Source organism: Parambassis ranga, chromosome 21 (genome assembly GCF_900634625.1).
Source record: "Parambassis ranga chromosome 21, fParRan2.1, whole genome shotgun sequence".
Lineage (NCBI taxonomy): Eukaryota > Metazoa > Chordata > Actinopteri > Ambassidae > Parambassis > Parambassis ranga.
This window is the reverse complement of record NC_041041.1, coordinates 13,532,598-13,543,290: the sequence shown is the minus strand read 5'-3', so window position 1 is coordinate 13,543,290 and position 10,693 is coordinate 13,532,598. Positions and strand designations below refer to the sequence as shown.

At 42.1% G+C, this 10,693-nt stretch overlaps 1 protein-coding gene across 1 annotated transcript; it reads right to left on the bottom strand.

Annotated features, from left to right (window-relative positions):
- Window positions 1-239: 239 nt before the first annotated feature.
- marchf4b (membrane associated ring-CH-type finger 4b) lies at window positions 240-8,501 on the bottom strand. The gene is made up of 4 exons (XM_028394090.1): window positions 8,070-8,501; window positions 2,732-2,887; window positions 2,168-2,360; window positions 240-655 (listed from the first exon to the last, which is right to left on the bottom strand). Exons 1-4 carry the CDS (start codon window positions 8,499-8,501, stop codon window positions 240-242), a joined length of 1,197 nt encoding a protein of 398 aa, XP_028249891.1.
- Between the last annotated feature and the right edge of the window lie 2,192 nt (window positions 8,502-10,693).

The following is a 10,693-nucleotide window of genomic DNA, read 5'->3' as shown; positions in this document are numbered from 1 at the left end:
GTTCTGCAGATCCATACACACTTTATACACTATGCATTTTATGTAAAATAATTCCGACCAGTTCTGCAAATCAAACAACTTCAACTTTTATTCAATCAATGTAAGGACATCAGAGATGCATTTTGAAACAAACAAGAACATGGTATTAATCCAGTGCAGTAAGATGGGACTGTTTTTCTGACTGTCAGCTGGTTCATTAATCTTTCACCTCCGTGTGAGATAAGGCCTCAACTGACTCCTCAGACTGTAGTGACTCTCATGACCAGCTCTCTTGTGCTATTGCTGGGTGGGCTGCGGGCCTCTGGCTGCCTCAGGTGGCTGAGCAGGTGGAGGATGTTGTATGGGCAGTGTTGGTCTGGCACCACACTGCCACTGCTGGGGTCCATATGTGTTCCCAGTCCTCCAGTGGCCGTCACCACAGTTGTGGATGTGGAGCCTGCAGCTGTGGAAGCCACCACCATCAGTGAGGAGGTGGAGGTTGACACTCCTATCCCAGTCTGGTAGCCCTGGCTGGGCTGAGTCCTGTCCACAGTGGTGTCCTTCTGGTCATCGCTGTCCATAGACTTATCATAGTTCAGGACCTTCCACTGCTGGTTTACAGCCTGCCAGCGGTGGAAGATTCGAAACACAGACGGACCCTCGTGGACAATTAGTGCTGTGAAAACCAAAGCCTCAGTTAGACAATATCCCTGTCTGGCAGCAGTCCTAATCACAACAAATAGAGATACCGTATGTATGAGATTTATTGTGTTAAAGCATGCAGAAAGTATTACCTGAGACAGTAGCAGAACAAAACAGGTCATCTTTACTGCACCATGACCCCTAATAAAAGATCTCTATTTCTTAGAAAAAGCAGAGACATGGCTCGACTTATCACGCAGCCATACTCGCAATTTTTAGATTTAGACTAGCGAAAATGATGCGTCTGCTATCTGAGGTTGTTCAATAATGTCTTATCTCAGTTCGAAATTGCTTATTGATTTATGTTCATTGAAGTCAGTATCTGGAAAATTGAAATCCATCTGTAACAACAGATGCTTGTGCTCCAAGATTTTGCTGCATTTTTTCCTTATTAAAGTAATGTAAAAGGAAATAAGGTACGCACAGTTTATTTAGTGTTTATATAGATATTCAATACAAGGTTTATCAAACACTAATAGGGTTATAAGAATATCTAGACACTTTAAAGCAGAGAGTAAAGGCTTTGTTCAATAAATGCTTATTAATATGAAATGTGGTGTGAAAAAGTAACTACAGGAAGTGGACTAAGGTCACTGTGAAAAAGGGAATTTACGTCTTTTCTTCCTTTTGAGAGGACATTAAATAATAAGAAAAGCCTGGCTTGATATTAACATCCTTAATCCTCAACTTATTTTCAAAACTGCTTTTGTTTTGTAGTGATGCTCCTACTTATCAATATATTATACAGCTGAATGATGTAAGCCACAGCTACCTCTCCTCTCCCATGCGATCTTCATAGTGAAGTGAAAATCAGGTCTTTGCTCTTTAACATCTAGCAGGTGACAAGTTAATCTCTGTAAAGTGCAGAGTTAACAACTCCACAGTCAGTCCCTGCCAGCAGACCGGAGACAATCAATCTCCTCTTCCTCTCACCTTGCTGTCTGCTGCAGTGTGGGGGTTAGACTTTTCTTAATGTGAGATGCCATCACATGTCTCACCAAAAAACATGTGTGCCCTCAAGCAGCAGATGAAGACAGCTGACTTAAAGCCTGACGCTATAAATCTGGACACCCAGAAAAAGTTCAGAAAAGACTTGAAAATGCTTTAATTTATTAATTTATTTTTCTTAGTTGGTCCTCCAGATTTTTTGCAGGTTTTCTTATGCAATGAAAGATAATTCATTTTTCATCATTTTAGCCATTATTCATTTTTTAACATTAATATAAATATGATAAGGCCATTCACAGAAAAACTGATAATCAATTATGCCATCGATCATGAACCTACACTCAGCACTGATTGGAATTAGTCCACTACATGGTTGAGATTATTGGCTGATTGTCTGATTGTGATTCTGCTGAACACTGGTGACATTCACTGCTGCCTGTTCAATGCACCTTAATTTGACCAGAATGGAAACATTGCTCCTTCATTGCTCCTTCATTGCTCCTTCATAAAAAGGCGCATTAGGTAAAGAATGCCTCACCAATGCAGACGACATCCATGAAGCCGTACATCCCGTAGCAGATCTGGAAAAGCAGATCTTGACGCTGCCAGCGGGCCGATGGGCTGAAAGAAGACCACACCAGCCAGGAGATACTCGCCATCAGGAACAAGGAGCCCAAGATGGCTGCTGCTATCTGCACTTTCTCTATCACTGTCAGGGAGATGGCCTGCCACTGCAAGAAGACACAGCAAGGCTTAGTTGTTGCAATTTCTCTTTTGTCTTTATAGATCCCAGAAGAGCACAAACACACAGAAACGGCAAGAAAAATTTAATCTGGCTGATTGTCAGATTTATAGGCCGTTACACCTAAACCTGAGACTCCAGCAAAATGAAACATAACCAAAAAGTCTCACATCAGCAAAAGTGTAATGATGGGAGACATTTTGATTCTGCAATCTTTCTGTCCTGACAATCAGAGGGGGGAACAAAAGATGGTTTATAGTTATTTATTAATTTATTGCTGCTAAAACTATATGGTTTCTGGATTTTCAAAATAAAATGCTTTGTTTTGCTATGTTTTCTTCATACAGTGGTGCTCTTTACCTGTAAGGGGTTCTTAGTGCTGATGGCAATGACCTGATATTTGTAGTAGCACAGCTCGCAGGCCCAGGAACCTCTCTCGCTGATCCATTTGATGAGGCAGGGCTGATGGGTGCAGCGTACTGACCCGCTGCACCGACACGGGCTCAGGAGCTCCCCCTGCAGAACAAACAAAGCAGTCAGTCAATAATCCACTTTTTTCATAATTCACTCAAATTCAACACCAAAATATTAAGCAGATCCATGCTGGTGTTACATTTCCAGCTAAACTTAAAGAAAATACTGCTGTCTACAAAAATATGTTTCTCTTTTCATGACTTAACGTCTATAGCAGAAATATCTAACACCACTCACACATGTTATATTTCTTTGAGCTGGCTTGTTGTTTTGTCCAGTGGGCTTTTTGTGCATAGTTGGGCAAGAATTCATACACACACACACACACTGGATGTGCAGAGCCATTATAGCAGAGCATCAGTTTATTTGAGAATGACAGGTTTGATTACTGGTACCTTTGAAATTGGAGGATTTGGCACTGGCAGCTTCTGTGGAAGAGCAGAAGCTGCAAAATCCTGTGCTAAAGTTACAATAATATAGCATCTCTTACAATGAATGGAGCTATGACACACATATTCATTTACATCTCAGACCAAATAGAAGCTCTTCCTCCCTCCCTCCCTCCTCCCTCTGTCCTCTGCTGCTTTTATTCCGTTTGCGCTCCTTAATAGATAAGATGTTGAGTCTCATTTCTCAGGCAGTTTGGGGTGAATTTTAAACAAGGTTTTGAGGCATTTTCTGTAGAATTGCTTGACATACAGGTCATCATAGTGTGACATCTTCAAACTCATCGTCAGTCAGTCAGTACGTCAGTATAACTAAAGGCATTTCAAATCCCCTGTGTCAGCTGGTGACAGCTGTGATGGATGTCAGCGAAAAAGCAGAATAGCGATGCTTGCATTGTGTGTTTAACCTCTTGGTGGCACTACAATTATTCTTCAAGAAGATAAGAGTTTAATGAATCATGACCCTTACTGCAGAAAAACTCGAGCAAGTTTAAGTTTTGCATGATCAAACAGACTGTAGCCTGGGTCCAAATGTTTGAATCAGTCCACTCCGAAGAGTTGAGTTGAGTGGTTGACAAACGAGCTGACTATTCTGTGTGATATCAGGCTACATGAACTCTTGAACCTTGTGAAAAGTATTACTGAAAGAAATCACTGCTCAGAGCTGACATGTAGTAGTCTTATTTTTCCAATATGCTTTTCAAGTTGGGTGTGACGAGATTTCAGAAAATAAAGCATTTTGTTTTTTCCTCCACACTCCTCCATAAATCCTTTCTACAGTGTTCTCTACATTTAGTACCACTGGAGGCTTTAACACAGCTTCACACATATATACAGTACTGGCAGACCGCCTAAAACAACATGCATGACTGATGTTAACACAATTTTAGATCACCCAGGAGACTGTGTGTCCCATGTCATACTATTACCTCTTACTATTGCTTCACTTCACTTTGATTTGTCCTGGTGAAAGATGGTGACTTGCGCTATGAGGCATACTTCTCTGCCACAGATTTCACATAACAGCAACATGTGCTCAGCCATATTCTACACCAGCCACTTGTCTTCTTCTTTATTTAGCCTGAGGACCCGTTTTACAATCTCTCACAGTAATCCCTGAGCTCATTAAAATATATTACAAGGCTTGTCATATTGGATATTGATGATGACCCCAAAAGATGAAGGCCTGCCACCGCTTTTAGGTCCTGACCTGCACTTAAGAAAGTTGGCTCAATAAAATTCATAGCAGGGCCTTCTTGTATAGATATTTTAATCTTAATGGGACTGTTTTTTAAAAAAAAGCCTGTAGTGAATGAGAAAATAAATTAGCCAACCCTCTCTGCTGCAAGAAATCTCCTCTCCTATTTAAGCTGAGACATTATATTTCAGAGGTATTGTTAATTCCCTCTCTCTCTCTGAACTGAGAGATTGAAAAAGAAAAAGCACAGTTTAAAAAAGACAGTATAAGTTTCTGTTATTGTGCTGACATCTCTGACAGACGGAGCAGCACCCCGGTTGAAAAGACGGGATGAAAAAGCAGGGAGTTAGAGGAGAAAAGGCCCATCTACAGATGGCCAGGGTGGGAGTGTATTGGCAGGAGCACCAGAACACTTCTGTCGTGTCCAGTGGGACTCAAGCCACTCACTGTGACTGGCCTGATCGCAGCCAAGAGCTGAAACCTAGATCACTGCGATACAACTGAGGCTGGAGAGAGAGCAAGAGAGACTGATAACAAACGTGACACTGCAGCCCACACATACCCAAAGTGACAACTAAATGTCCTTTTGTTGATCAAACAGCAAGAATCACAAAAAAAGATACATTATGAAGATCAGACGTCTGATGACACTGGCTGTGTCATTCCATTTCTCTGAGCTGCATTATCCCAAAAATGAATCCTCTCCCAATGTATATAACAACATGGCGATTCCAATTTTTTTAGGGGCCTGGAATCAATGCAAGTGAACTCCATTAACTCCAGGAGAGGGGAAATTGTGGCATAATAAACTCACTATCTCAAACGAAAGTGCTTTTTACAAAGGCCAGAAATATTAAGGACACAATCATCTATCCTGTAAAAACTGTCAGTCATCTGATAAACCTTAGATAAGATGTGGGGAATAGGGGACCAAGTGAACTGAATTTCTACTTTAGATTTCTACAGGAACATTTGCAGAGACAGATCTTTAAAGGTGAATAAAAGGCAAACTAAGGTTTCTAATTTAAGTTTATGAATCACTCACAGCTCCTGTCTATAGACATAAAGCCAAAAAATTTGGCTTACATAACTTGTTTATACCCCATTCCCGACAAATGGCAGAGCAGTATGATGGACCACAGAGAGCTTAGTGCCTCTGCTCTGTGGGGCCGTATAGAAAGAAAGATGCTAACTTAAACCCTCAAGGCTTCTCATTGTGCCTCAGACAAACGCACTGTGCAAGTGCATTATCTGTGTTACAATTTAGGAGGAAAAGCACACATATTTTTCTAAGCAACTGAGACTTGTGTAGTTCAACAGCTGAAGTGAACACCCCCCCAAAGGGCTCTTCAGTGTAATAGGTCATGACACTTCTGGATCCTTCACACATGGAAACAGTTCACAGTGTTGCTTTTCATCTTAATAAATATTTCCTAGAAATTGCTGTGATCTAAATATATAAAGCAAAGACATTTCTTTTTCTAGACGGTGATTAAGTCTGATAAGCACAAGCCTGAATAAAGCCAACGCTCCATGCAAGAAAGCCAGACAGAGCTCTCTGTACAGCCTCCTGCTGACCTTTAGCTAAATAAAAGAGTATAGCGGATTGAAATATGTCTCGACATTGCTGTTTAAATAAAAAGTAGATAAATATCCTGAACTGCACGGAGGTAAAATGTATGAATTTATATTATTTTATCTGATATTGGCTCAGCTGTTTCATATTCTGTGCATTATGTGATTCCAACAGAATATACACATTGATAGAGTTACTGGTTGAGGTAATCATACTGGCCTTGAAAAGATGGAGAAAAATCTCCACAGTTTGAAATTCCTTTTTTCTTTTCACTGTATATTGTCGGATTTATGAGCTTTATCGCAAAGCAGGGGTTTCATACACTCCTTTGTTTGCATCTAAAGGGATGTATGTATGGTGACCGATAACACTCTGATACATTTAGATGTAATCCTATTCTCAAAAACAGCAGACCTCTGGCTGTGAAAAAAATGGCACCAAAAACACTGAACACAAGCATTTGATTTCTCAAATGTATTACTTTAAATCACAGTGCAATCACTTTCCAATGGTTGCCCCTATGAGACACTCAAGGCCCTCCTATCAGGGGATGCTTGAAGAAAGCTACATCCCTTCTTTACTCTGTCTTGACTTTCTCAGCCTTGGGGATGGAAATGTTTTGGAGGTGGATTGTCAGATCAGATACTGGCTGCCTTGGTCTATGTGACATCCTGGAGGCTAAGAGAGAATAGAGGATAACTAATGTCCTCACTGCCAGTATCGCACAGTGACACACGGAGAGTCCACTCATCTCTCTCTTTTTTAAATGGAGCCTCATTCTCCTTGTAGCCATTTACACCTCTGCAGATCCATATCTGGACCTCACCCAAACCCACAACTCAAAGACGACAGGAAAAGGGAGGACGGCGAAAGATAAAAAACTTGCATAATGATAAGACAGCCTGAAATCAAGTGCTATTGACTTGCTGCAATGTCTTGAGGAAGCATTAATGGGATGTGTTGGATGAGGCCATGGGAAATACAGCACATTTTGAAAACAGTGCTTTGTATGCACTGTGTAGTGTGCTGACTATCTGTGGAGTTATTAGGGGAAATAAAAAACAAGGTAGGCCTTGTCTTTCACCCCATGTCAGTGATAATTACGAAGTCAGAGCTCAGAGGTGGAATGATGCACAAAATTGCTGTTGGAGTAATTAGTTGATGAAACATAGAAAGATTACAGGCGATACACTGTGCAATGACCGTGAAATGATACAGTGAACCTGCTGCTTGGCTAAAGGAAAGCCAACCATGAGTACAGACTGCTGTATAAAAAAAGTTATGTTCCACACCTCAGTTATCTGGGGTTTTATATCCTCCTTTCCTTCGACTACCAGTGTGACATATTCCTCAATTTGTCCTGAAAAGCTCCATCAAACAGTGTAACTAATGTCTCTGCAAATTGCTAAATGTCTGCTTCTCTGTTATAATTTAACATTATTTATTGCAGTCATATTTCCACTCTCCTGATTGATGTGGTGTGACATTTTCATCAATATGGCCCCAAAGATGGAGGCACAAAACACGATGAACCTGAATGCCTCTTTTTTTAGGTTTCTGTTTCCAGGTAGTGCAGAGTGAGAGCGAGTATTTGATTTTTTTTTCCACACATATAATGCTTTAGTGTGACTTCTCAGTGTTTGTTGTTACTGTATCTCTATGTATCCTCCACACTTGTCAGCTGCAGGGACGAGGTCTTTCATTATCCTCCCACTACTAGTTATGGCTGTCTTTTCAAGCCAAGTGATGGGGAAGGATGCAGAGGGTTATCCCTGCGTGCTCAGAGGACTCTCCAGATGTGTGCCAGCCCTAACAAGACACTGCAAAAAAAAGAAGCTTGACCACTAGGTGTAAACATAAAGTGTGAGCGGATTGCTGGAGCAACAGTCCCATCACCTTGTCAGAGCAGGTAGGAAGACTTGTTGCTCTTGATCTATGCTACTGGAAGAGCAAATCATCAGAATGGTATAGCGTTTGATTAAAACAAAGGTTCCCTTAACTTACATGCTCTGGTCCCTGGAAGCAGATCCTGCACACAGGCGTCCTGAAGCCACTTTCCGTGTAGCTGGTAAGAGAGAACCTCTCCTCCAGTTTGCCCTTTGAGCAGTCATCAGACGAGCTGCTGCATCCGCGCAGGGCTGCCGACAGCTCCGCAGCATCCACCCAGCCAGCCACGGGTCGCTCTCCACCAGGCGGCCCGGCGGCTCCCGTCGCAGGTGGGGCGCTTCTGTCCCCTGCTTGCTGGTGGCTTCGCGTTAACGTGTTATTGTTGTCGGGGACGGTGACGCCTGTCTCATGGTTTTCCGAAGCTTGGCCGCTCATGGGGGTCAGCGCAGGCAGCGGTGTCGGCGGTGCCGGTGGCCCGAGCAGGAGCACCCTCAGGTCACCAAGCAGGACGCAGCAGCGGCTCTTCAGCATACCCTGGCTGCGCAGCATCAGGCTGTCTCCGGCCACAAACTCACAGCACCATGCAAAGGTGCCGGAAGAAAAAAGCATGAACTGTATATGTCCTCGTCATGAGCTAACACTTCTTCATATGTGGTGGGATGGCAGAGTGGAGGCAAGGGTGCGTTCTTCCAGCGTTCTGTCTGGATGTGAAGCCTTTTTTTTAGTTTTTATGAATGATTTACGTCGTTTATTGTCTTCCCAAGAGGATGTAAATGTAAAACGAAGATAAATCCCATCGATGCAAACAAGTGTCTGAAGCCATTAAGTTCACTAAATGAAGCAGCTAAAAGAGAAAAGTGAAATGTTAGACTGATGGGAATATGCATTCAACTAATAAGGCTATGGCCCGTTCACTCAGTGTCCACTGTCATTTCATGGCCTTAATAGTCTGTCTGCTCTCTACAACATAAACTATGTAGACAGGCTCCCTCCACATTCATGGCCAGTGCAGAAACCAGGGATCTAATCTGTCTTTGGTACAAGCTGAAACGGACTCGAAAACAAAAATGTCAGCGCTTAAAATTCAAATCTTCCAACAACAATGAAAGCCACATTTTAAGTCGGCATAGCACCGATTGCTGTCGACGTCTTGTAAGGCTTTCAAATCAAATTAAGTCAGTCGTTGGCGTGCCTTGTTAGGAAGCAAAATCAGCCTTACCTGGCGAGCATACACCGATATCAATTCACAGTTTCATGTTTTTTTCCTCCCCCATTAGCCAGACTGCAGGTCGCAGGCAATACTATGTGAAGCTTACATCCCAATTAAGCTTACATCCACGTCCGAGTAACCGGCAGAAAGGTTTAAATCCGCCCGTTAAAATCCAACAGCACTGCCGGACTGTCCTGCTCGGGTGAAAGCATCCGTAGCCCCGGATTCTCCTCTGATCATTGGCTGCTGAATCGGTGCTGCAGCTTCAGCACCATGATTCCTGGGACAGCTCCCAGACGCCACACGTCACCACCGCACAGTGATGCAAGCAGCCAACTCACTGCTTACAACTGTGCACGGAGACAAATGCACAGGAAAACGGCTAATTAGTCATTTTAGGGATGCAAGGAGCCGTGAACTTAACTGTCATGGCTGTTTTTCCTTTTGTTTGAACACAGAAAGGGATCACACATTTGTAAAAGTTGTAGTCTTCCTTTAGTTTAGGCAATAATATATACTATTCACAACATCCAGGCTATATTAATTAGGGCCAGTGTTTAATATGTAGAATAAAATGTGCAGCCATTAGAAGCACTTCTGTCAAAAGTCAATAAAAAACCAACACGAAATCACAACAGTGTTGAACCTCAGTTGTTTTTGGATTCTAGACACAGAAAGGAGGCTGCAACCTATAGCCTTATTGATTTCTTTGTTCCAGCATAATCTGAATTAATCCATTAATCATTTGGTCTATAAATAGCAGAGAGAAATCAATCCATCACCCATTTCATCACAATGTCCTAAAACGCATGTTGGGTTATTCATTTCTGTCCAACCAACAAATTATAGGAAGGTTTTACTTGACAGCTAAACTAGATGTATTTATTTTACTGTTGCTAATTAATTATTCAAGGAACTAATCAATGAGCTCTATATTAATATAACCTGATTTCGAACTGGGGGTAAATACTGAGAAGTCCAAACTGCTCTGTGAGACAAAAAGTGAACAACTCAGGGGAAGCCAAACGACCGACACAGGAGGAGACAAAATGAACTGGCTGGTCAGAACAGATTGAATAATTGAAATGAACACACCTGTGGCTGGACTCTGTCTGCCAGCAGAAATGTATTCCTCTTTTTGTCAGAATCTGCAGTCAGGCTACAGCGGCCATGGGGCGAGCACTTACTGGGTTTCCAAGAGTAAACTGACACATTAAACTAGTAGCTCCTCACTCCTGCTGCTTTTCTATTCTGGCAGGTAATTGCTCTTATATCTCATCTCTGATGCAAAGCAGTACCTGATTAAAAAGCTATTTAAGATAAGTCAACCAAGACAGCTGATCATTTTCGGCTTGCAGGAAAACATCAGACACAAAAACCACAATTATTAACATCTGTGCTGGAAGAAGTCTCTCAGACACCTTTACTAACAGTTTGCCTATAAAAACGTATTCTTACCTGATGTTGGTCTGACAGACGTTACACAAGAGTGATGTGAAATCACATGCTGGAGGGCATCTTTAACTACAAG

What these genes read in the sequence shown, in the direction of transcription:
- marchf4b (XM_028394090.1), bottom strand. Translation starts at nt 8,501, where the DNA reads ATGCTGCGCAGCCAGGGTATGCTGAAGAGCCGCTGCTGCGTCCTGCTT. An exon ending in GCTTCCAGGGACCAGAGCAT is followed by an intron (nt 2,888 to 8,069) that starts GTAAGTTAAGGG and finishes TTTGTTCTGCAG; the next exon opens with GGGGAGCTCCTGAGCCCGTG. An exon ending in GCACTAAGAACCCCTTACAG is followed by an intron (nt 2,361 to 2,731) that starts GTAAAGAGCACC and finishes GTCTTCTTGCAG; the next exon opens with TGGCAGGCCATCTCCCTGAC.